Source organism: Leptodactylus fuscus, chromosome 7 (assembly GCF_031893055.1).
Source record: "Leptodactylus fuscus isolate aLepFus1 chromosome 7, aLepFus1.hap2, whole genome shotgun sequence".
Classification (NCBI taxonomy): Eukaryota; Metazoa; Chordata; class Amphibia; order Anura; family Leptodactylidae; genus Leptodactylus; species Leptodactylus fuscus.
This window is the reverse complement of record NC_134271.1, coordinates 84,199,141-84,225,881: the sequence shown is the minus strand read 5'-3', so window position 1 is coordinate 84,225,881 and position 26,741 is coordinate 84,199,141. Positions and strand designations below refer to the sequence as shown.

The window sequence follows — 26,741 nt, the reverse complement described above, 5'->3', positions numbered from 1 at the left end:
GGATTTTTTCAGGGAATATTGTGTGACAGCTATGAAACCTCAGAGTAGTTAGTGCAACTCCTAGTTATTCAGGTTGTAGCTGAAAATCAGTATAAGATGGGTTATGTAACTACTAAAAATGTCACCGTATAAAACTTTAGCAGTCTGAAAATGTGCCAGATGTGTTACAGTGGCTCAGGTTGTGTGATACAGATGTAGCAGAGTTAACCCAGATGTCTCCAATTGGGTAAACTGCTGCAGTGTGATATCTTTTCACAGAAGACAACAAAAAACAATGAATAGTCATTGGAAAAATATTTTTCAATGACCTTTCACAGTTTTTTCTTGTATTATATGATAATATCACACTGCAGCAGTTGCAGAAATTTGGGTTAACTCTGCTACTTCTGTGTATCTGGTACATATATTGTGGCGTGCTGCCATTTTTATTTTACTGTGGATAGGTTTTTGGCTTGCATCTTCGGATGTGCACCCTTATCTATATTTTTTTCCTATTTGGTACATAGACTGCCTATTTTAAAATGTTATATTACTTATTGCTTGGCATAGTTTGCATTAATTAATCCAAATTCTGGCACAAAATGCTACCCTTCAAATCACAGCCCTTTTCGGGCTAGGTTCACACCTGCGCCTGTATTCCGTTCAGGGTTTCCATCCCCAAACCCATTTAAAAAATGCAGAGAGAAAAGTCCTGTCTCTCCACATTTTTTGGGCAGAAACCTGGTAGACCCCATTATAGTCTACGTGGTAACCACTTTTCATGCAGGTTAGACTTGCGTTCTTTGGGCCCCCAAGTGAACTGGCAAATGGAAACCATAGCGCAGGTGTAAACCTAGAGTCAGTCAGCATCACACTTTACCATGTAAGTAGCTTGGGGTCAGTATAAGATAAGTAATGTGATGTAATTTACGCAGAAAGCTTGAAGATTAATTTTATGTGTAAAGAGTCACATAGCAGAGAGTGATATTCCTTTTGAGTAGAGCATATCTAGTTTAGCTACAGGAATTCATAGGATGGTTCTTATTGTGTTAATTGTTGCGTCCCAGTGATTTCAATGTCACTGACGGCCATTATTTCCACTATTTAATATATGTGCCCTCACAAGCTTTCCAGTTGGGAGGGGGTAATGCTTAAACCTGTCTCCAACCAAGTGGAACCCACTGTAGGTGAGACGTTTCCAGCAGAGGGGTAGACAAGCAGCCCTGTACTACTGAGGATTTCACATGGATACAAATAAGTCCTGCTGCTTTGGGTATTGTCTGCTGCTTCTGTCTCTGGCGGGGGTATCCCCTATACCAGGTATGTAAATACTGTTTATATAGTGTGTATCTATGTGTATATATATATATATATATATATATATATATATATATATATATATATATATAATATATCCTATTAATATTATAAATGTGAAAGTTTGTGGGTTTGTGAGTTTTGGATGTTCGGATGTTTGTTCCTCAATCACGCAAAACCCGCTCCACCGATTTGGCTGAAATTTTCCACAAACATAGCTAATACACCCGATTGCGCAATAGGCTACTTTTCGTCACAATAGCGCACATACGTTTGTGCCAGGACCCCCACAAAACCCAAACTCACACCACCATCTCTGCAATCTCACACACTTTGGACCATAGCAAGCCACAAAATTCCTATTACCCCCTACAGCCTCGCCCCTAACCCCACACAATCACATATACATATACTTTACCACTTTGCCCCTCACCTTAACGATACTCCAGGAGGCGCTCTTTAACGCTCCGGAGCAGCCATGTTTGCCGACCCCCACCGCTCTGACAATCCGCGACACCACCCACCCATGTCAATACCCCTAGGCGGTCTAATACATGCAAAAAAAAAGTTTAAAAAAAGTAAAAAAAATATAAAAAAAAATTAAAAAGGAATAAAAATTCAGATCACCCCCCTTTCCCTAGAACACATATAAAAGTAGTTAAATACCGTGAAACACATACATGTTAGGTATTACCGCGTCCGAAATCGCCCGCTCTACAAAGCTAGACAAATATTTTTCCTGTTTGGTAAACTCCGTAGCGGGAAAAATGGTCAAAAGTGCCAAACAGCCATTTTTTCACTGTTTTGATTCTGATAAAAATTTAAATAAAAAGTGATCAAAGCAATAACATTTCCCGAAAATGGTAGAACTACAAAGTACGCCCGGCCCCGCAAAAAAAAGACGCCCTATACATCCCCATACGCGTATGTATAAAAAAGTTACGGCTGTCGGAATATGGCGACTTTTCAAAAAAAAAATTTTTTTAACACAGTTTTGGATTTTTTTTAAGGGGTCAAAATGTAAATACAACCATATAAATTTGGTATCCCCGGAATCGTAACGAAACACAATACAGAGGACATGTCATTTTGGTTGCACAGTGAACGCCGTAAAACCAAAGCCCGTAAGAAAATCGCAGAAATGCATTTTTTCTTCAAATCCACCCCATTCTGAATTTTTTCCCTGCTTCCCAGTACATTATATAGAATAAATAATGGCGGCATCAGGAAGAAAAATTTGTCCCAGGAAAAATTAAGACCTCATATGGCTCTGGGAGCGGAGAAATAAAAAAGTTATGGGGTTTAGAAGGAGGGGAGCCAAATCAAAAAATGCCATCGACGGGAAAGGGTTAACTTAAAATACTTCTGTCCCAAAGTCACTATGTAAAGTTTCTCACAACACCGTATATATAGCAGCTCAAATACAAAGTAACTTCAACACAAAAGTCTCACGTATTCTCTGAATTATAGCAAAAACAAGATACAAACTTACATTTCATATCCCATACCTTATACACAGTACGAAAACCTTACCCACACCTGTATATACCCACTACTACAATCACCGCAGACGAAGTCGCGGGTACCAGCTAGTATATATATATATATATATATATATATATATATATATATATATATATATATATATATACCTGTATATAGTAGTGTTCAGAAAAATAGCAGTCCGACTTCAGTAACTTGATAAATCAATGTTTTTGATAGAAGTGATACTTCTACGTAGCAAATAATTTACGTGTAGGTGTAGTAGAGGACATGCATGCCACTTATTCTGAGTAACTGAGTCATCCATTGAAAGGGGCTTGTTCCAAAGAATAGCAGTGAGGAGTTACATGGGTGAAGGCATTCATTCTGTGAAATAACAAGGGGCAGTGTTAGCAGAGTGGTAAATGTTGCATATTTTGGTTATAATGTCAGGGTGCGTGCGGACGGGATCCTTTCAGAGCTTTTCTCAGTTTGCAATGGCACTTGTCAGGGTTGCCCTCTTTCCCCCCTCCTTTATGCCCTGGTGATGGAGCACCTGGTCGTGGCTATACGCTCCCGTCCGGAGGTTGTGGGATTCTCGGTGGCTGACTCCCAGGTTAAAGCCGCCCTGTATGTAGACGACCTGTTGCTATATGTAGCCCAACCTGACCGCTCATTCCCTGCCATCCTTGATGAATTCCGCTGCTTTTGGGAGGTTTCTAACTTTAAGGTTAACCTTTCCAAGAGCGAGGCCCTTAACGTCTCCCTTCCGCCTTCTGATGTCGCCGGTCTGGCAACTCAGTTCCCTTTCCACTGGCGTCCCCATTCCATTAAATATCTGGGGATTCAGATTGCACCCGACCCGAAGGACCTGGTGGACCTTAACTACTTTCTACTTTCCCCTTCTGGAGAGGACCACCTCCGATTTGAGCTCCTATGGTCCTCTTGGATCCCTTCCGATACCCGTCCCCGGGTGTTTTTTCTCTGCACTCAGATTTCTCTTTGGTCGGTTTGTCTGGGGTCCCTCCCGTAGTAGACTTCATTTTAGGACTCTTACTAGGCGCAAAACTGCCGGGGGTGCTGGCTTGCCGGACCCCCTTCTTTACTACCGTGCAGCGGTCCTCCTTCGCTTGCTTGATTGGCGCTATAGGTCCCGTGACAAACAGTGGGTTCCCCTGGAGGCGAAACTGACTTTGTCCTTCCTCCCTTCTCTCCCCCTGGATTCCTTCGCACTTTCGCCCTGCCTCGGTCCATTCTTCCCAGCTAGCCTCTCACTTTCTTTCAGTGTGGAACAAGTTGTGTAAATCCGCTGCCCTAGCTACGGTTCCCGGCCCCTTAACTCCGTTGTTTAGGAACCCTATGTTCCCGCCGGGCGTTGCCGCTCGTCGTTTCCTAGTTTGGCATGCACCCGGGGACACTAGACTGGGCGCTATTTCCGAATCTCTCGCCTCCCTACCCTCCTTTGGCCATCTCCAATCTACTCACCCAGATGCTACCCTCTCCTGGTTGGAGTACCATCAATTGTCCGCCTTTTGTACTCTGTACAGTCTTTCCTCTCCCCTCCCCTCACGGAGGTGGAGACATTGTTGAGCGGGACCAGTCCCCCCCCCCCCCCCCCCACGCCCTCTCCCTTCCCCATAGTGGCCCCTGTGCACAGTATTATGGCCCATAGTGAACCACCCATGAAAAATTATTATACTCTGGGGTCTTATCAGCCTTCCGCAAACTGCAGTCAGCATTTGAGTGGATTTGTTTAATGAAGTAGGAGAAGCAGACTCCACCTTCATACTCAAGCGCACACAAAGTAATGGGTGGAACTGGAAGCGCTGTTAGTGCACCCAACCTTACACTTGATCCCAAGGCTCTGCCTAGCGTCTAGATCTAATAGCATTTCACATTCATTCTTTTCATATTTTCTGGGTACTAAGGATTGCGTAGTTTCCAGGGGGCTGCTATTTAGACTCAACAGTCCCCTGACTCCTCTTTCCCACAACTCTGCCTTTCTGCCAGTCTCTTTGTTGGATTACTGTGGATGACCCTAGATTGCTTCATGTTTTGAAGTGTTTCCCCCCTGACTAGTCTTGAGTCTTTATAGGTAATACATAATGACACACCCGTCTCTTGTTTAGGGTGTTAGCAGCTGCAAACTGCAATATCATGACCAGATTGTATAGCTGTCCTCCTGTGCTTCATAGAATATAGCCTACCCAGTGGCGAACTAGGAATGGCGGGGCCCCGTGACGAACTTTTGGCATTGCAGGCCCCGGCACTGCAGTAAATAGGGCCCGTTACGTGCTGAAGATACACTAGCAGGTAAGGGCCTATTTAAAAAATAAAATAAAATCTGCAGCGGTAGCAGCTGTCACCGGGCCCCTTAGTGTCCTGGGCCCTGTGGCAGCTGCCTCCGCTGCTACCCCGGTAGTTACACCCCTGACCCTACCTATATAACAGTGGTGACGAACCTTTTAGAGACCAAGTGCCCAAACTGCAACCCAAAACCCACTAATTTATCACAAAGTACCTACATGGCAATTTAACCTTAATACTGTTCGGATCCACAATTGCGGACAATTAGGTACCCGAAAAAAACGGTTGTGTGACTGGGGCTTTGCAGAGCTTTCAATAGTATAAACAACTTTATACTGTATTTGGTATAATTTTGAACAATTAATGTTTACTATTTACATTGCACAGACCTGTTTTATAGTGACCATACAATGTTATTATGTCTGCTATAAAACAGATACTGTGTGATATAAATAGTGAAGGGTCCCCACTCAGTCCAATCTGCTCCACAGTGACTCTCACACAGTCCAGTATGCTTCACAGAGGCCCCCACACAGTACAATCTGCTCTACAGTGGCTCTTACACAGTACAATCTGCTCCACAGAGGCCCACACACAGTACAATCAGCTCCACAGTGGCCCTTTACAGTACAATTTGCTCCACAGTGGCCCTTTACAGTATAATCTGTTCCACAGGTGCGTTCCCACAGAGAGGGCTCTGAGTGCCACCTCTGTAACCCGTGCCATAGGTTCGCCATCAAGGCTACATAACCTCACTTTCCGCAGTGTTGGGCAGCTTTTCAGGAGTTTTAGTCCCTGATTTCCTAGTCCCTAGGATTAACACTTGATTTCACATGAGTATCACAGTCCCATGATGCATGTTGCCTCTTATATTTGCTAGTGCTTGCACATCTTTTATGTTGCAGCCTGAAATTTTATGGTAGAAATGCATGTATTCTTACTGTCTGGTGTTATATATTGTACTCTAGTATTGAGTAACTTACAACATCCAAATGTAACACCTAACAATTGACATTACAGTCTGGTTTTGTCCACTTATTTCCAAAACAAACAAAAAAAAAAAAAACGCATCAAGAAGAAGTTGTTGGAATAAAATGAAACTTTATATGTGTGAATGTAATGATGATGATATATGTCAGTGATTACAATATTAGAGCGAAAGGATAAGGTTATTGGGGAAACTGTACAATTGAAAGAAGGACAGGGGCGTTTAATGAAGGTGCCACCTGCGGAAGTTGCTTGTTGGTGGATAAAATGATTGTTGCTATTGGTGGTCTGTACGACCCGTCTGTAGCCTATTCAGCGCGTGTGCTTGCCTTCACGTAACCATTATTCCTAACACCTCTAAACAGCTACGTCAGAAAGGCCAATTCATTGAAATTACTATCCTGCTTCTCTCAGTCCTTTTAAAGTCTATCAAAATGTATTCAATTGTGTTGTAGAGGCCTAACTAGCATTAAACAATCTGTCACCAACATGTACACTATCCAAAAGTAGCCTCTGAGAGCCTTTTTACAGGGAAGCATTTTTATGCCCTTTCTATGGCAAGACCTGGTGTATATAGACAGAACACAATTACAGTAACTTACAAATCTCCAAGATAAAACCGATGACAAGTTTTGCAGCAGTGTGATATTTCTATCTGGGTGTGTTTGTGTTTTTTTGTCAAGGAGTGTAGCTTTTACCACAACTATCTTTTCACAGATGATGAATGTTCTGATGAGCTTCCTGCCAGTGAGAACTGTGACTATGATGAAGTCTGCGAGGATTCTTCATGTCTATACAATGAATATGTCACCTGTCACCTGAATCGTTGTGGAACATGTGAGGCTGTATTCAGAGGATATGATAACTTGACAGTTAACTGCAATCAGTGTAAGTTCTGTTTAAACTATATATTCACTGCCCTGCCAGTGTTGTCACTGGTCCTTTCTAGTGAATGGATAGGCTGCATTCAGTGATGTCACTGACACTCTATAGTGAATGGATAGGTTGCATTCTCAGTGACATCACTACTGTCCTCTAATGATTAGATAAGCTGCATTCTCAGTGATGTCACTGCTGCTCTCTAGTGAATGGATAGGCTGCATTCTCAGTGATGTCACTGCTGCTCTCTAGTGAATGGATAGGCTGCATTCTCAGTGATGTCACTGCTGCTCTCTAGTGAATGGATAGGCTGCATTCTCAGTGATGTCACTGCTGCATTACACTGGTTTCTATTTTATAGAGAAGCCTTATTCTCAGTGATGTCACTGCTGCTTTCTAGTGCATGGATACCCTGCATTCTCAGTGCTGCACTGTTTCAAATGTATAAAACTAATATCTTACTCTTGTATTTGATATAATTATGGATACTACTCTGATCTTACCATTATGCCAAAGGTGATCATTTCTCCACAATGAATTCTCCATGATATATATTTTTTTAATTTTTAAGTGACGCCAAAGTGTCGTCTAATGCATCTTGAGATGCTGCACAAAAGCCGCAGTGGACGGAGTCATCCAGGGCGGAGCAAAGTGGAGATTGACAATGTGTATGATCCAGAGTGTGAGGTTAATGGAGCTTTCAAAGCAAAACAATGTGACGAAGATTCCAACATGTGCTGGTGTGTGGACAGTGCTGGGATCAGGGTGACGGACAAGACCAGTGATGACCCAAAATGCGATAAGCTTGTTAGCGTGCAGTAAGTTCGACACCATATTGGATTATTTTTTATGTTGTTTCTGATCAGGTTTCTGGTATTAGAGAAACACTGCCAGCTAGTTATACAATTTGATAGTTGGCACTTTAAGGTGGCACATTAGCTGACATTAGCAGGGGTGCACTGTTACAGGAATTGCTGAGGGGGCAGTGTCTGACATTTTTAAGGGATAAGGGATTGGCTGACATAGCCAAAGGGTCTCTGGCCAGCATCTTGTGGGGAAGCTAGCGGTTGTATACAGCGGCTGGCATTGTTGAGGGGATAGGGACAGTGTCAGCAATCTTTCCAACAGATTCTGCAACAACAACAAATCTTTCTTGCTAGAGGGGGAAGGAGACTGACAACACCTTGTGCTCAGCAGTTGTCATTTCCCCCCATAAACTATTATAAAAGGATATCTCTACCTTTGCAATCTATTTTTTATTACTCCACTACATCTAAAATAAAAAAAAAAGACTACAACTTTGCAGGCTTGAAGCCCTATCTACATAGGAGCTGTGTACTAAAATTGAGAGTAGATTTTTTACTACCGTGTTTCTCCAAAAATAAGACAAGGTCTTATATTACTTTTTGCTCCAAAAGATAGGTTAGGGCTTATTTTCAGGGGATGTCTTATCTTTTTCCATGAACAACAATCCACTCACCAAACCCCCTTACAACAATAACAATTCAAAGTTGGCAAGTGCTAATGATGGTCTCACTCCTGTCTCTGGACCTTTGCTGTTTCAGCAGCTTTCCACTGCAGCCAAGTGTAGCAGTTGGCTCCCCCTGGTGAATGGAGCCAGCCACAACATAGTCATGCCAGTGGTACTACCAGATCTGTGTGATCTAGCATTACCAGTAATCAATCTTTATTGTTGTGGAGAACTCTCTCATTAATGCCATATTGTACAGATTGCTCTCTTAACCCCTTCCTGCCAATGGCATTTTTTGATTTTCGTTTTTTACTTCCTCCTTGCAAACCCCATAACTTTTTATATTTTTTATTTTTCCACTCTGAGCCATATGAGGTCTTAATATTTGTGGGATAAATTTTTCTTCAAGATGCTACCATTAATTATACTGTACAATGCACAGGGAACCTAGAAAAAAAATTCTGAATGGGGTGGATTTAAAGAAAAAGTGCATTTGTGCGACTTTGTTACGGGCTTCGGTTATACGGCATCCAATGTGCAGCCAGAACGACATGTCACCTGTATTCTATGTTTCAGTACGATTCTGGGGATACCTAATGTATATGGTTTTATTTACATTTTAACTCCTTAACAAAAAAACAAAACTGTGTTAAAAATGTCTTAAAGATTTGTAGATTGGGTGATTTCGGACACAGGGATACCTAATGTGTAAGTGTTTCACAGTATTTAAGTACTTTTATATGTGTTCTAGGGAAAGGGGGGCGATTAGAACTTTGAATATGTTTAATTCTTTTTTAATATTTTCTTTTTAACTTTTTTTTTTTGCATTTATTAGACCCCCTAGGGGTCTTGAACCTCAGGGAGTCTGATCACTACTACAATGCAAAAAGAAAAGAGAGAGACACCGAGCGTGACACCAATAGTGTAGTATCCCCGATAAGATGAGGCAATAGGCATAAATTAAAGCCCCTTACCATGTTGTGTTGTGATGTGACAAATCACAACACTATTAGCACATAAAATTAAAGCTTGGTGGCAGCAGCTAGTCCCCTTGCGACAGCCAAGGCTCGCAAAAAATTAAATGTACAGGTGGCCCTCAAAGTCCAAGACCAATTGGTTAGAAGAGAAGTGGTGTAAGGCGCGCACAAACCAGCTGGACATAAATTCTTCCAGAACCTTTATTGACAAGGCACATTTATTAGACCCCCTAGGGGTCTTGAACCTCAGGGAGTCTGATCACTAATACAATGCGGAAGGGTTAATGCACGTGATCGGTGCAGGCACTGATTGTATGCAGTAGCGCTGGGTGTCTTCTGTATAAAACAGTAAACACCCGGTGGCTATAGCAGCTGCCATAGTTAAACACCTGGCATCAACCATAATGGAACAGCTGATGTCAGGAAGGGGTTAAAGTAAATGTGTGATTCTCTTGGGGGTGCAACTCTTTTGAGGTGTCTGCTTTCTTTTGGGGCATATATTTTCCTTGATGAAGGGTCTACTGTATCTGTTCTGCTGTATTCTAGTTACTTTTTTTACATGTATAGCTGTCTGGACACTTTTTTTGTTTATATTTCAAGCATGCTCCAAAAATCATGAAAAATCATACTAGGGCTTATTTTAGAGAAACACAGTATTATAAGCTGTTTGCAAAATTGCTTATTTTTTATTTAAAATTATTTGAATAATAAAGTGACTAAAAAAATTGTCTGAAAGGGTCTGAAAGGTACATATATGGATAAGGCCTGGTGATCCATTATGGCTTTCTGTATACTGCACTGATCATGGCATTCTTGTTTTGTTTTTTTTAAGCCTCATTCAGATTCATTTCACCTTCAAAGTAGATGTGGTGTTGCTGAAAGGAAAAGAAGAAGATCTCCGCAGGTTAGTGCCATGTTTCCTCCAGGAATATCTTGATGCGTACACAATGGTTCATGTTACTTGCTCTTGGCAGCCCCCATATAGACTATGACAATGAAACTACCATTCTTTACACTGCGGGCTGTATCCAAAACTGAAGAAAACAGTTCTCTTGACCCACAGAACTTTTTAATGTGCAACCTCAACCTCAGTGAAAAATGTCTCATCTTCCCCCTACTATCTAACCCAGTACTGGAGTGACTATCTTTTTAACTGCATGCTCAGACCTTCCAAATGTGATAGGAAACGCAATATTTCATTTTTCTATTTACATAGTAGATTCCTGGGACTGATGACTCAGGTTGTGTCTGGCGGCTCAGCTTGTGATTTACCTGCAGTGCGGAGCCCTGCGGCGTTTCTGTAATTTCAGTAGTAAATATTTCCCCCACTGATGTTCTCAGCTTCCAGTATAATTGAATTATTTTTTATTGCATCATCTGACAAATGTCTGGGGCTGATTTCATTTCGTCATCTGTTTTATGTCTACAGGAAGTTGATTACTAAAGTGTCACGATTTCTTCTCAAAGCTCCGCAGATCTTACAGGTGATGGTGAGTACGGAATTATTTGTATTTCCTACCATTATATGCCCCACTTTAAAACTTTAGTGCAAGTCGTGGTATTTATGAAAATTCTGTTCAGCTTCTACTTAGGGTTCGTTCACACTTGCACTCTGTGTCCAGTTTGTGCATTCCACTGGGTTTCCGTCTTCAGCCCCAGAGAAACTGGACAGAGGAGGGAAACCCAGCGGTCAGCTTTAAAACCCATTCACTTGAATAAGTTTGTAAAGGTGACCGTGATGTCCACCTGCTGCCTGTCCGCGGGGTAACCGGGTTTTTTAGCCGGACACAAAGCCCTGCATGTCTAACTTTGTGTCTAGCTAAAAAAAAATGGTTTCCCACGGACAGGCAGCAGGCGGACACCGGCGGTCACCTTTACAAATGCATTCAAGTGAATGGGTTTTAAAGCTGACCGCCGGGTTTCCGTTCTCTGTCCAGTTTCGCTGGGGCTGAAGACGGAAACCTGACGGAATGCACACACCAGACATCAAGTGTAAGTGTGAACGAACCCTTAGTTATATCTGCATCTTGGAAAGCTGTGCAGCAACCAATATGGCAAACTTTACTGTCACCAAGGTCTCTTTGATTCCTGAACCACAAATGAGCCTACCTCAAACAAAAAAGTTGGGACAATGTGACAAGTTTAAATTGAGAAACATTTCTCTGAAATTGTTCCATAAGTTTTAGACGCAGTTTTCCCCAGATTGGTGAATCTCTGACCATCTTTGCTTCTCAGAAACTCATCCTCACTAATATGCTCTTATGATACACAAATTGAACCTGCAGCAGTTTTCTGTAAGTACCACTTATTTTTCCAGCCTTTTGGCCCAACTTTCTGAGATGTTACTGCTAACAAGTTCCAAATTTTTTTCAAATGAAATTTTTTTTTCTGAAATGTGTTTTATGTTCTGTTATTCCTAAAATATGGTTTTATCAGATGTCCAAATCATAGCATTCTTGCTTTCTTTACATTTTACAGTGTCTCAACTATATTGGAATTGAGGTTTTACTATATAGATATCTATGCCTTCAAGTCATCAGGAAAGCTGGGTGACCAATATCGCCATTACAGCTCTTCTGAAGTCCTGAACAGCAACTAGTGTGCTATATCAGGCAGGGGATGTCTCAATGATATCAAGGCAGATTTGGCATTCATTTTACTAGGAATGCTGGATGACATTGTAATGGACATTATAATTTCCACAGTCATTGTTGCCCAGCTCTTGGGTGCTGAACAGCAAGTTTGTCTAGTTGTACTGTATATTGGGTGTACTGTATATTGGGGAGGGGGGATGCATTTACCATTTAACACAATAGGAAAGCTATGTAATGACTCCTGTAATGGCGGCCATATATAGCCTCACTCCTCTCCTTGTCTCTGCCCTGATTCTTTGTTTCTTGCAGGTTCATGATCTGAGTCATGAGGTGACTATGAAATTGTTAGCTACCAATGGAACGAAGGATACTATTGACATTGCAACAGTGGCATATTACATTGAGCGGGAGGTAAGTCATAGGGACTTTCTGCTCCTCTTATTGCCTGTCTGTCATTGAGCTTTAATATGTGGTGCTAACAGGGGCACAAGGGGAATGGGCGATTTGCAATTTGAGATCTGAGAAGGAGTGGTCTAGATTTCTAGACTCTAGAAAACCCGAGATAATTCTACTACCCCTAAGGGTCTAACATGTTGAAAAAAGTTAATGGTAATGTACAGTGGTGCTTGAAAGTTTGTGAACCCTCCATAATTTCCTCCATAATTTTTTTTAAATAAATTTGACCTAAAACGAAATCAAATTTTCACACAAGTCTCGAAAGTAAATAAAATAAGGCAAATAAAGCAAATGATTCCAAAATATTAGACTTGGCTATGCATTTATAGATATCATTAACTGCATCTACATTTACAGTAATTGTTCATTAGTCCTGTACATCCTCCATACAAAACAACTCTAACTCTGTTATAATGGTGGGTTTCCTCCCATAAACTGCATCTTATAGATGTGGCAATACCCAATATATGTAATATGTTTTTATTTTCTAATAGTTTATTATTTTAATTTGTTCATTATTAGACAATTTGGGAAAGGGAATTCATGAGGTGTCATGTTTTAACTTAAAAAAAACAAAAAACAAAACAAACCCAAACTTATCTAATTTGGTCTCATTATCCGCAAACATTTCTCCAATAGCCTTTTGGCTTGTCCAGGTGACAGCAGAGAGGCAGCAATGTTTTTTTTTAGGAGAGCAGTAGCCTTCTCCTTGCAGTTCTGTAGCCTTTTACATTCTGATGGGCATCACTAATTTTTCTTCTAGAGTTCTCAAAAATTTCCTTTGTTCATTTCACTTCCATAAATGTGTTGGGAAGATCAGACTTTGATAGATCTCTGCTCTCTTAACTATAACAGATCACCTATTCAGGTCTGACCAATCTCTCCTAAAACCCATTTCCGATATCTGCTGAACGTGTGCATTAACCTACCTAAAGCCTTGGTCAAAGCTGAAAGACGCACCAATTTCCGGGCAGTGCTGTAATCGCAGAGAAAGGCGGCTGTACAAAGTATTGGTATAAGAGGGCTGAAGACTTTTGCACATCACACTTTTCAGATTTTTATTTGATTAAAATTTTCAGAACCATGTATCATTTTCCTTCCACTTCACAATTATTGGCTACTTCATGTTGGTCTTTCACGTAAAATCTTAATAAAATACATTTCATTTTGTGGTTGTAAGGTTACAAAATGTGAAAAAGTTCAAAGTGAATACAGCAAGAGAACAATAAATCTATCCATGTTTAGCACTGATCATATACCTTGTTGTACAGTTAAAACAGAGTAAATTCAACATTCCCCTGGATGGATGGAGCCTTGAAGTTGATACTGAATCAATTCGGATTTTGTTTTTTGACAATGAACCTCCTCGAATCAACATGAAAAGCATCTCTCCTGGGTTTGCTGCCATTATTATCATAATTGCCCTGGCTGTTCTTACTGGGATTGCAGTATTTGTAAGTATATGGGTTGTAATTTTTATACATATCCTGCCTTAGGCTTCATCTACACAATACACATATGTAGCAATGATGCCATTGTCACAATGGCAAAGAGACCACTTCCTTCTGTGATCAGCCTTGCAACCATTTCATACGTGCTGCTTAACATTAAATATATAATAATTATAATAATAATAATAAAAAAAAAAGCTTTGCATGTAGATAAATTCATGTTCTTGTCCTGCAGGTGGTGCTGCAGAGGAGAGCGGAGCAGATGCGTCTTCATTTTGAAGTCATTGAGGTAAGATGTTCGTTTTCTTCCGTTTTTCTTACAATGAAATGCCAGCATATTGATTGCTTCTCAGAAGTTTCTCAGTATCTGACAAGAAGCTGTCATTATTCCTATAGCGTGGCGATTAGATATAGTTATATCAGGAGAGATGGACGCTTCTGTACAAACTCTTCACTAGTTTACTTGCCAGGCCATCCAGCAAGTATCTCTATCCTTCATCTAGAGATGGAGGATGAGTACGGCCTGTCTCCTCTCATCTGCTTTTTTCCCCCACCATGTCTGCTGACCGTTCTTACATTACCCTTTAGCTAGCTACCTGTCCCTGGATTTAGCTGCTGGGCATAATGGCTCTATGAGGGTATGCTTACATGGAGTGCACCATCCAATATATTTTAATACGCAGATATACAATTGTTCCCAATTCCAATAATCCCACATATAAGTGATTCAGAAACATCAAAATGTTATCTTTTTTAAATTGCTTTTCTATATTTGTGCCCAAAATATTACATTTTCTAAGATTTGGTGAAGCTGATTTATACAATGATGGTGATCTGATGATTTTGTGTTATACTGCAGAGTCACGAACTGGAAGAGCACCGGATGGCACAAAGGGACGGGCTCAGATATTATTACTCGTAATCTAATAAAGTGGAAGATTTTCAGTAATGTCTGCTATCTTTCTAGAGGTTCAATATAAAGGATGCAGCTAGTACAGAAGGTGTGGACTCTTCTATAAGGAGGTTATTTCCAAAGTCTTATACCAGAGAACACAGCACTAGATCCTCTACGTATATAAGTTTTTGAGCCATTGTCTTATATCTAAAGGGTTATTTCACTATTAACATCCAGAAAATAGGAAATCTGTTTGATCACTGGGGACTGGCCCCTGAAACACTGAGATCAGAACCCCAAGTTAGTGGAGTGATGGTATGTATGTGCACTTCTCAGAGAGTGCTGGAGCTCACCATTCTGAGGGATTGAAAAGTTGGAGCATCCAGTGATGCAATATGGAACGCAATATGGGCCAGCTCTATCCTGGGGAGGCCCTTGGACCCAGTACAGGTGGTGGGTGACAGAAGGATACTGTCTGTGGTGACCTCCATGCGGGAGAACAAATCCCACCCCATGTATGGGACCTTGATGGCACTTGGCAGCACTGTAAGTGACCGTCTGCTTCACTCCAAGTGTGAGAAGGAGCGCTATCGCAGGTCCTTCCTTCCAACCACGACCAGGCTGTATAATCTACATCAAACCAAGCGAAGATAACTCCGCACAGAGAACTAATGATTATGACGATGACCATGAAGTCTTCCTCTTTCTCTTCCGTTTCCTTAGCTGCTATGGACTCCTAGTATATCTTCTCTTCTCAGCATATGTGCGTCTACTTCTGTAACATATTACTTTGTATCTGTATTACTATGCTGCTGTAACATGCTGAAATTTCCCCACTGTGGGACTATTAAAGGATTATCTTATCTTGTCACCTAGGCTGTGGATAGAAGATGATAATCCTCTAAATTTCTATGAAATGCAGTAACTTTGCTTAGTTATCTGTTCCTGGAAAAGCTGGGTGTTATGGCTGCTATTACACATCTCAAAGATAAAACCGAAGTTATAATACTCACAAATAGTGGACTCAAGAATTTCTAGTCACTTATTTATAAAACCACAACCATCTGTTTTTAGTCTTTTTATTCTTTTTTTCTCTTTTTGACACAACCTTGAGCAGCTGCTCATAAGCCTCCTGTCTGTATATATGGGGAACAAATGTGGTGTACGATCTATGGTTGGAAAACAGCAATGTCGGTTTGAAGACTTATAGGAAGTATGCCATTCATGTTCTAATGAGATTCTCAGGATCTGATGGGAGTCATAGTCCAATTTTTCAGCACACATCCCTGTACACATACAGCAATACTCTTTCCACCATCCCAGCCAGCGAGCAATAACAGAAGAAATAGAAAATATACACAACAACATTATTACAGGTACAGCCCCTCCGGCGTCCCTTCTTGTTTCTTGTACAGAACATTCTCTTTTGATTTCTTAAAATCTTCATTGGTAACTTTCATCCTCCTCTCTCGGAGAGCCATCAGCCCAGCCTCTGTACAAATCGCCTGCAGAGGGAGTCAGAGATAGAGAGTTATGCCACCAATAGCTACAGCCTCACTTGTTGATAAAAATCTACATATAGCATTGAAGAACTTCACTTATCTTGTACTAATGTCAAGTAACCCATTTACATTCAGAGCTCTACTACTACTAAGTGATAGACCGCTTAACACAGACGACACCTCTATTAACATAGATGACATCACAACTTTTTTTTCCAGATTGAATTGCTGTCTAATGAGGGCGGGTCCACACCTGCACTCGATCTCGGTTTTCAGGTTTCCGTCTTCTGCCAACAGAAGACGGAAACCTGTCAGACAGTGTCCAGCCATGAGCGCTTGTGAGCGTTTTGTGCTCTCTGCCGCGAAACTAGTTTCTTTTTAACCGGACACAAAGTCCTGCATATCCAACTTTGTGCCCATTTACGAAAAAAAGGTTTCACCACGGAGAGCACAAAATGTTCACAGGCGGTCATGCCTGGACACTTTCTAAACCCATTCAAATGAATGGGTTTGAAAAATGACTGCAGGATTCGTCTCCTGCCCAGTTTTGGGCAGGAAACGGAAACCTACAAAATGGAGACCGGGGCGCAGATGTGAACCTGCCCTAACTGGGCATCACCCACAATGCAGAATCAAGGAAATCATGTGATATTTTCAGTTACTAGAGGTACCAACCAGTAAAACTGTGTATGCAGCCTTTGATACAACTATCAGCAGAAGATAAATCACAGCCTCTAGTGTGAAGAGAGCAGAATAATGACATGTATGCACATAATGGTACAAGAATGGAAAATGTATCAAATGAAAGCTAAAACTGGACTAGATTCCATAGCCTAACACACTATACAGATGGTGCATGGACCAGTTTTACATCCATATAACAGTCAAAATATCATCACCTTTATATCTGCTCCGGACAGGTCGTCTTTTGCCATGATTAAATCGTCCAGTGTGACATCATCAGCCAGCGTCATGCGACTAGTGTGGATCTGGAAGATTCTCTTTTTTGTCTTTTCATCCGGCAGAGGGAATTCAATCTTTCTGTCGATACGACCTAAGTTTATAATAAGAAGTAGATATGGGTCAAAAACTCAACATTAATATTACAATTCCTTAATTCATAAAATGCAGCAGAAGAACCAGAATATAATAAGTCAAGAGACCACATGTTATAACCACTTGGCCCACAGTGCCCCTTAATAACATGGCAGCCCTAAATTCCAGACCCCTAGGATTGTTGAGTCGTGGCAAGCCCTCCATGTGGGGGATAGATTAAGGTGAGTGGAAGGGTTAAGAACAGAAGGACAACAAGGGCCAGGAGAAACAACAAATGGGTATGACAAGTTAGACCCCAAAAAAGAACTAAAATGTGGAACAAAGAGAAAAAAAAAATTACCTGCATTGAAATATGATCTCAATTTAAAAACATAATAAACTAATTTTATACTATAGGTTTAAGATGCCATAAAATGTACCCTGAAAGATCAAGGGAAATACATTGTATATTGTGACTTAAAACATTGGTTAGAGATGTAGAGTGAATTTTTTTTTTTTCATTCTAGACCCAGCACCTGCCACCAGTGTTAATGGGGGGCACCATAAGAATTCTGCTGCCATTTATTAAAGGAGGAATAAAGGAGTAATGGGCTAATCCGCACCTGGTCTAATTAACGCCGGATCCAGTGTTTCTATTCTGTTAGTAGCCATAATGACTTTCACATCGCCTCTGGAGTCAAATCCGTCCAGCTGGTTGAGCAGCTCCAACATGGTCCTCTGAATTTCTCGCTCTCCACCAGAATTAGAGTCATATCTAAGAGAAGAGAAACGTAGTAGGCACTTGTCATGTATACAATAGAATGTCTCTGCTCCAAGTCACATAACTTCATGGGCTACAATGCAGATAGCAACAAACACTCTGCCTATGCCTGACCCTTAAAGATGAATTTCCATCTTAAGCAAATGATAAATGGGGATTTCAGAGGTATGACCTGCACCTAGGATAGGAATACCCATTAAATAAAAGAACATGATCATTTTTAGAACTGCAACCTCCAGCACCTTTTCTATCACAGGCAAAAGAAGTGATACTGGGAGTATGTTATTAGGAACCCTTATTCTTACCTTTTTGTACCAATGGCATCAATCTCATCAATAAACACTATAGATGGTGCATGTTCTTCAGCTACTCTGAACAGCTCACGGACCAGCTTCGGTCCATCACCAAGGTATTTTTGGATCAGCTCAGAGCCCACCACTCTCAGAAAGGTGGCAGATGTCTGGTTGGCTACAGCTTTGGCCAGAAGGGTTTTACCTGTAAACAGATTAAATTAGTCAGACAAGATATAGACTTCTGTTAAATAAATTGAAAAGAGGGACCATGGGAATTGTACCTGTGCCAGGTGGTCCATATAGAATGACACCTTTGGGTGGTTTAATGCCCATTTCTTCATAATACTCTGGATGAGTCAGGGGAAGCTCAACAGACTCCTACAAGAAGGGAACAAAGTCTCAGCAATACAGAATGCTGTAAGAAATAGGGTCTCTGTGTATGCATAGTCATTATCCATTAGAATCAATCATACAGCCAAGTACAGCTTATTCATATAAATGATCAGTCTGTATGATCAATGATATGTAATAAGAGTCAATGACACACCTTGATTTCCTGAATTTGGTTATCTAGTCCTCCGATATCAGCATACGTCTCCTGGGGAGCTTTCTCAACTTTCATCACAGTGACCAAGGGGTCAGTATCATCCATGAGGACTCCGATTACAGCATGCACCTAAACAAAGAACATGGGGCATGAAATATATAAAGAGCTTTACTCAGTGTATTAGGACACCACAAGTTGATAGAATCAAGTATAAACTGGTAATCATAAAAAGTGACATCATATATGGGGGTGGGGGTGGTAATCATGACATAGGAGCTCTGGTCATGCCCACCACATACACACTTTAATTGAATTGTTGGATTTGCATATTGTAAATTTGCAATTATTACAAGATCTACAATAAGCATCTGAGGCTGGACTCAGATTTCTGCAATGAATATTCTGCAAATTCACATTAGAATCAGTCCCAATCAATAAGTCTACTCTGTGTGGCTAATGTGCAACTTTTCCGTGCAGAATCCTGGGGAATAAGTAGAATTCTGTTTATTCTAGCTGATCGTTTTCCCAACAGAGATATTATGCCATAGCATGTGAACAGGGTTGCAGAAACCACATTCCCATGTATGTTGCGCAAAATGTTTGCAGCTTTTAGCAAACTTAAATATGCTAACAACCCTTACTGACAGGCGGTGGATCTGATCAGATTCTGAGCAGAATGATAACATTCGCAGCCTAATGTATTGTGATTTAATGACGATCCCCGGACAAAGCTTCATTTGAACAATGTTTTGGGGCCAGGTTTCCCTGATATTTGGTCTGTATCTCCCCCCCCTCCTTTATAAAACACTGGAGGCAAAATGCCAGGATTGATGGGTGATGTCAAAGGTATCAACACATCCTGCTACTATATATGAGAGGGCAATACATAATTAAGAAAATAATATATATTATATAACAGAAAGTGATGGTCTATCTTTAAAGAGGACCTTTCATGTCCTCAGGCACACGTGATTTTATATACGATAAAAAGCTGACATTGCGTTGAATTCACCGCACTGTCGGCTTTCACGTTATCTTCTCCGGTGCAAGAGATATCCGTGCCCTTACTGATAACTCTTCACTGTGAGAAGGGCGTTTCTGACAGTCTTGCCGGGCTGTGAGGACACTCCTCCAGACAGTACTCATCCACAGACTAGTACTTGGGAAGGGGGGGCGTTCTTCACAGCTCAGCGTTATGGCTGGGCGGTAAGGAACGCCCCCTCTGACAGCACAGAGCTATGGACAGTACTGTCAGGAGGGGCGTTTCTCACAGCCCAGTTTGGCTGTCTGAAATGTCCTTCTGACAGTGAAGAGATATCGGTAACTGCACCGTTATCTCTTGCCCCAGGACACATAACGGGAAAGCAGAGAGTGCACTGAATTCAGCATACTGTTGGCTTTCTAGCGGTATATAAAACAGCGCGTAACTAAGGACATGAAAGGTCCTCTTTAAACTAGGCTATCAATTCTAGATTGGGGGTGTGGGGTCAGTCTTTAAAACATCTGATCTGCAGAGGTACTAAGAGTGCATAATTCACAGAACTGATTAAACACAGGATGCTGAGCTGCTCACTCACAGTACTTTTAGTAATTATCGGTACTGCAGTGGTGTCCCATTGTCATAGGTGCAGCTACTAACCATAGACCCACAATTTAAAGTTAGTGAACTATCTTAAGGACAGGCCATCAATTCTTAGAGCTGGATAACACCTTAGCAACATTCATCATACATGCAAGTCGTATAGAAACTGTGGGTGATAATCTGTTTCAGTTCAAGCTAGATGGGGTGAAGTAGGTGCCTTTACCTTATTTGCAATAAATGAAAACAGCATCCCGATGTAAAGAATCGCACTGATCTAAATACAAGATACTTAAAATGTCCTATCCTAAAAGGATGCATGCCATCATCACAAAATATGAAATATAAATAAATACATAAATGATTATCCCTCTTCAGGTAGAGCTGTAATAGTGCTGGGTCTATTAAAACCTTGTATTAATGTTGCATACATAAAAGTCAACTAAAATCATCTTTTGTGCCTCTCCTCCATTTACTCACTTTGTGGTTTAGCAACACAGAACACCCTGGCTCAAGTAGATCTTTGTCCACAAATGAAAGGATGCTGACATAATGTTCTGATCCCACTGATGTGGAGACGATGGCATGGTTATCATCAATAATTTCCTCCAAGGTTCCCACTGACATAGGCGTTCCTCGTAGGTCATCTACCTTAGATCGCTCCTCCTGTCCATTAAAATAAATAAATAAATAAAATTTACACACAACGTCACTGAATTCCCATGTTACTTGACCCGTATAACAGTCTCCATCACAAAATCTCACGTACCTCCTGCTTCTCCTCCAGGGGCTTCATCTGCTCCTGGTTTCTGATGAACTCCTCCTCCATAAGCAAGTAGTCCTTTATCCTCTCCAACTTCAGCAGCTTCAGCCTGCACTGTGTATGGGGGGTAACTATACAAAAATGAAAGGGTGGGAATTAGAGGGCATTACATGGAATACACATCACCAGAGGACAAGACACCTCTTCTGGTTATAAGTGTTAAACTGGATGACAAGCTGTCACTTATCTTACCTACAGTGCTCATAGTACTATGCAGGTATGCGAGAATGAGGAGGGTATCATTGCTTAAAGGGGTTTCCAAGAAGTTTGTATATGGGCGCTGGCAGAGTAGATTATAATAGTAAAGACAACCCCCTTGATACTAGTAACTAATGCTGAACAAGGGAGAGGCAGTGGAGCAACGTGCAGGCTGGGTACTGGTTCTGATTATGTGACCCAAGGTACAGGACCACCAAACTTTTCCAGGAACAAATAAATAGAAAAAATATCCCACCAAATGTAAATAAGATTTTATTTATTTTTTTAAGAGAAGGAAGACTCCAAGATTTACTATAAGATATGTAAACAATACAACCTTTACATCTATCAAACAGGTCTTAGATCTGTCTATGTCTTCCCATACAGCAATAATATAGGAATATAAACTCATTAACAATATTGTCAAAATGCACACCGAACAACAAACACATCAAATTTCCTAGGAGCAAGACACATGGTTACAGGCCCCCACAGGCGTAGACAGACTACCAGTAGAGAGAAACATTTAATCAGCCGACAACCACAGGCGGCTCCCAGAGTTTCCTTATTCACATCCAGACATGGAGGGCTCCTCCATTACAAACCCTCTGTCAATGCCCAGACTATTTCCAGGCACTTAACAGAAGAAAGTCTGGTGTCAGGGTGACTATTACATGTCCTCCCACTGTCAGCTATATATTCGGGATCTAAGGATGGTCAGGTTTGAGTATAGAGGACTCATGATGAACGATTTAATCATGCCTTTGCTGTGGAATTATACACTGCCCCAACAGCTTGTGTGATGACCTGGGAAGCCATCGCATACAACAGTCAGTTCCCATAGTAGTGATATGAGAAACAATAACAGCTCAACCATAAATTCAGGACATCCTGCAGCCACATTTGTTACCTCTGAAGGCATAATTTGCAACAGGTATATTTCAGCAGAATAATGCTCGCCCATGGACAGAATAGGTTGCCCAGGAATGTTTCCACCAGATTACAGCACTTCCTTTGCTTGCCCAGTCACCATACCAGCTGGGAAGCAAGCTTCGGCAACCTAGGAATGTGCAGGATCTACAGGCCAGTTGGAATATCTGTGGGCAAATGCACTGCAGGATATGGTAGGGAACCTGTATGCCTCCATGCTCAAGCATAACTCATCTTGTTACCAGGCTAGAGGCGGTCCAACATTGTAGAGTTTTATCCATCAAACTTATCCTTTCGCTCTAATAAAATTGTCCAAGACATGGTAGCGTGAAAGCAGCCGAAGGCTGAGGCCACACATGGTGGAAAAGCTGTGTTTTTATTTGTTGCAGATGCTGTTTTTTGAGCCATAGCCAGGAGTAAATTTAGTGGAAGGGAGATGTATATTTCCTATTCCTGTTGAACCATTTTTGGCTGTGGCTCAAAAACTGTGACAAAATCTGATATAAAAATGCAAAGTGTGATGTTAGACTAAAAGGGTTATACCATAAAAATTATTTAGAAATTGCTGATCCCTACGAATCACAAGAACAGGGGTGCTTTACTCTAATTCAGAATGTAGTGGTAGACACAGAAAATTCCGAGTGATGTACTCTGGCTATTTATGGAACTCCAATTGAAATGAATGAGAATTCATATTCCATGTACACTGCTACGGTGTGAACAGGACTAAAACGCAGAAGGTCTTGAGATTGGTGGAGGCTCCAGCAGTGAGACCTTCACTGATTAACCATTTATTCCGTGGCCTACTGATAGGGAATATATAATATTTATGGCATAACCACTTTACGTCTGATGGTGGGGTTCTGACCACTGAAAATAATAATAGGATACTTATTCCTCAATTCCATCGGAGAGGTAAACTGATCAGATGCTACAGGGGCAGTAAAGTAAAAGAATAGCAGATCTCACCAAGTGGCAGTTTACTGGCAGCATCAGGTCCCTTTGTCTTCTTTTTCTTCTTACCAACCCTAGTTGGGACTGGAGGCTCGTACTTCTTTTTCTTGTCCTTCCATGTTACAGATTAAAACAAAAAGTTATTTCACAGGAAGAACAAATGGAACTATATTACCGGTATTTTTCTCAGTAGAATTTCCGTAGTCATTGGGACAGCTGGATTATCGGACACCTATACAGAACCGTACTGTGAGGCTCATGAAAATCATGATCAAATGGTTCTAGTATACACACCCATTACAGAGGACTTCACTAGAGATGAGCGAACACTGTTCGGATCAGCCGTTCCGAACAGCACGCTCCTATAGAAATGAATGGAAGCACCTGGCACGGCGACCGGCCGCCGGCAAAGTGTACGTGCCAGGTGCTTCCATTCATTTCTATGGGAGCGTGCTGTTTGGAACGGCTGATCCGAACAGTGTTCGCTCATCTCTAGACTTCACCATAGGCCTTAGACTATCAGACGACTTTCGGTTAAGTCATAATGGAACTATCACATGCTGAATTAATAAGGACTATGGACCATAAATGGATGGAGATCAGAAGTTTGGAGAAAGAAAATAAATAATTGTGGAAAGTTTTCTTTTAGAGTCAGTGCACAGTTTTTTGGCGCTAATTTTGACGCTGAATCCGTCTCAAACTCAGCCTCCAAAAAAGCCCCTTAATAGAACTCTATTGGGAGGCTTTTATTGGAGGCTGATTTTGAGGCGAATTCAGCGTCAAAAAACTCTGTGTGCACTGACCCTAAAAGGGCTGGGCCACTTCTATGTAGCCAAAACTTCCTGATGGGTTGTTATGGGATTCCTCACCATTCTTAAATCTCTTGTTTGTGATCAGTAACTGGTGACTGAGGCTTAAAACCTTTGTTAACCTAATAAGTATCACTGGGGAGGGTTTGTTACATCTGTTTAGAGGCTAAACAATGAGCGCTAAACACATCAGCAGCATAAATGTCTTTCTTGAGACCAGCAGACTTCTCTACACTGTATACAACTGTAAAAAACTGTAATTCGTTTAAGATGATCCCATTCACTGACAACAAGCACAGGTCTGATAAATAGTGCCGATTAAAATCACAAAATATATTGGAAACTTTTCATCAATGATTACATGTTTTACAGAAGCCTGGACAAGCTCTTCAATATCTAAACTACATGACAAAAGGTGGCTTAGAATCATCAGTGTAACTATTCAATGTTACAGGGCAGTCTTGCCTCCTATATCACTGGTAATAGCCATGTAATAGAGATCACAGAAACACTATAAGAATAAGAACTACTGCCAAAGCAGAACAAATGATAGGCGTTATCCAGCTGCAGCAGAAGTGGAGCGCAACAATCTGAAGGTTAGCTTACCTTGTCGTCTTTCTTCCCTCCCCCGGGGCCATGTCCTCCACTCTGACTTTGTCCCTAGAAATTCACAAAATGAAATAAGCTTGACGACCTGTTAAAGAACAACTCTGAAAAAAGGAAGACAACAGCATAGGGCTGAGAGAACATGTCACGTATAAGCCCCTAAAATATCACTTACAGCTAAACCAGCTGATGGACTCTGTATGAGAAATATTCAGCGTGCAGTCCAGAGAACAAACATCTTCCAAGTAGACAACTGCCCAGGAAGAAGGGGTAAACTACTAGAAGCAGCTGTTAAGCCAGGTTTACACAGGGTTTTTTGGTCAGGATTTTGACGCGGAATCCGTGTCAAAAAACCGCCTCCCATTGAACTCAATAGGTTCCTTTTTCCGCGAGTGGGAACAAAGAAGTGAGCTGCCCTTTCTTGAGGTGGATTCCACCACGCGACACCTCCCTCTGGACTAGGACCATTCATTTGTGCTTAATCCGGAGCGCAATGCAGTGACTGGATGCAATGCACTGGCATCCCGTCGCGGTTAGTCGGACGTAATGTTCACATACGGAATGCAAATTCCACCGTGCGAACATACCCGAAGGATCATCTCGCTTCTTTTTTCCGCTACTAGCTAGCGGATAAAAGAAGCGAGCAGTTCCCATTGAAGTCAATGGGAGCCGGTTTTGGCAGTGGATTTTGAGGCGGATTCCGCCTCAAAATCCGCTGCCAAAAAATTCTGTGTGAACTGACCCCTATCAGGGGGCACAGTGACCAACATAAGAGGGGCTGTTGATCAGGACTATGGGCCGGAGACAGGAAAACTATCAACTCCAGTATTAACATAAAATGAAAATGGATTATTGTATTGTATAGTTACTTCAATTAACAGTTTGTTACACATTTACTTCCATAGGAATTCAATGGCTGATACATTCATGAATTTGATGATTTTTACTGCCTCTGTGTGACCATGATCGGCCATTTATGAAGAGTCATGGCTTTGGCCTACAGACTCTGCAGCCCTATTACTGATGTGGACCACTGTGACTGGCGCTGTATGTGGGGGACAATGTAACAGCACAGACTTATGGGATCTGCTACTATATATGGGGGGGGAGTAGCTACAGGGCACCGTGTTTTGGGAGGTGGGACTGTGATAAGATACATGACTAATAGGCTCTGAGGTTTGGACTGTAGGTACCGGTTATGGAGGATAACGGGGGTACGACCAGTAAATATTACTATATAGGGTCACTCTGTTATAAAAGGGAGACTGTAGATGGCGCTGTCACTATCACATCGGGAAACAGACATACAATTCCTCGCACTCACTCCTGGTCTATTAAATACGGTTCCCCCTGCTTGCTGGTGCTGATACCGCACATAAGGTACACATAACCCTCCCCCAGCCTGTATAAGGCAACGCCGCTATTACACGGCAGCCGTAAACGCCGGTAAATTAGCCAGACCGCGGAGGAAAAGATGCTCACTCACCATGTCTGCCGCTGAGCTCTAACAGGAAACACGTCACTGTACAGTGCCCGAGCTGGATCACTTTCCGCCAGACAAAAGAACGCAAAGCGGAAAATGGCCGTCGTCACCATAGCAACAGGGAGGAGTTACTGCCCGCAGCTGTCTCGGTAGATACTAGAATGGAGAGGGTATTATAATAAGGCGCTTCCTGGTATGGCGTAAGTCCAGTAGGTGGCGCTGCCTCATGTTACTGTTAGTATGAAGCATGTGTTATGTAAAGGTTGCGTCTAGAATGGAGTTGCTCCTGGTAGGTCCTCCCTCCAGAGACTCCAATCTAGTCACCTCACTAGTGAACGGGCTAGAATGGAGTTACTGTAGGGAGGACCTACCAGGAGCAACTCCAATCTAGACAATTCACCAGTGA

The 26,741-nt window shown here is 41.6% G+C and overlaps 2 protein-coding genes across 2 annotated transcripts; one reads left to right on the top strand and one right to left on the bottom strand.

Annotated features, from left to right (window-relative positions):
* Window positions 1-1,223: 1,223 nt before the first annotated feature.
* On the top strand, window positions 1,224-14,822 carry LOC142212686 (epithelial cell adhesion molecule-like). Its single transcript, XM_075280672.1, has 9 exons — window positions 1,224-1,299; window positions 6,790-6,960; window positions 7,523-7,769; window positions 10,232-10,303; window positions 10,829-10,889; window positions 12,303-12,404; window positions 13,721-13,903; window positions 14,136-14,189; window positions 14,760-14,822. Exons 1-9 carry the CDS (start codon window positions 1,224-1,226, stop codon window positions 14,820-14,822), a joined length of 1,029 nt encoding a protein of 342 aa, XP_075136773.1.
* Window positions 14,823-15,872: 1,050 nt separating this feature from the next.
* On the bottom strand, window positions 15,873-26,405 carry PSMC1 (proteasome 26S subunit, ATPase 1). Its single transcript, XM_075282375.1, has 11 exons — window positions 26,339-26,405; window positions 24,853-24,906; window positions 23,453-23,549; window positions 21,302-21,426; window positions 21,013-21,198; window positions 18,954-19,082; window positions 18,688-18,784; window positions 18,419-18,608; window positions 17,956-18,107; window positions 17,197-17,351; window positions 15,873-16,300 (listed from the first exon to the last, which is right to left on the bottom strand). Exons 1-11 carry the CDS (start codon window positions 26,339-26,341, stop codon window positions 16,166-16,168), a joined length of 1,323 nt encoding a protein of 440 aa, XP_075138476.1. The 5' UTR covers window positions 26,342-26,405; the 3' UTR covers window positions 15,873-16,165.
* Window positions 26,406-26,741: the final 336 nt, after the last annotated feature.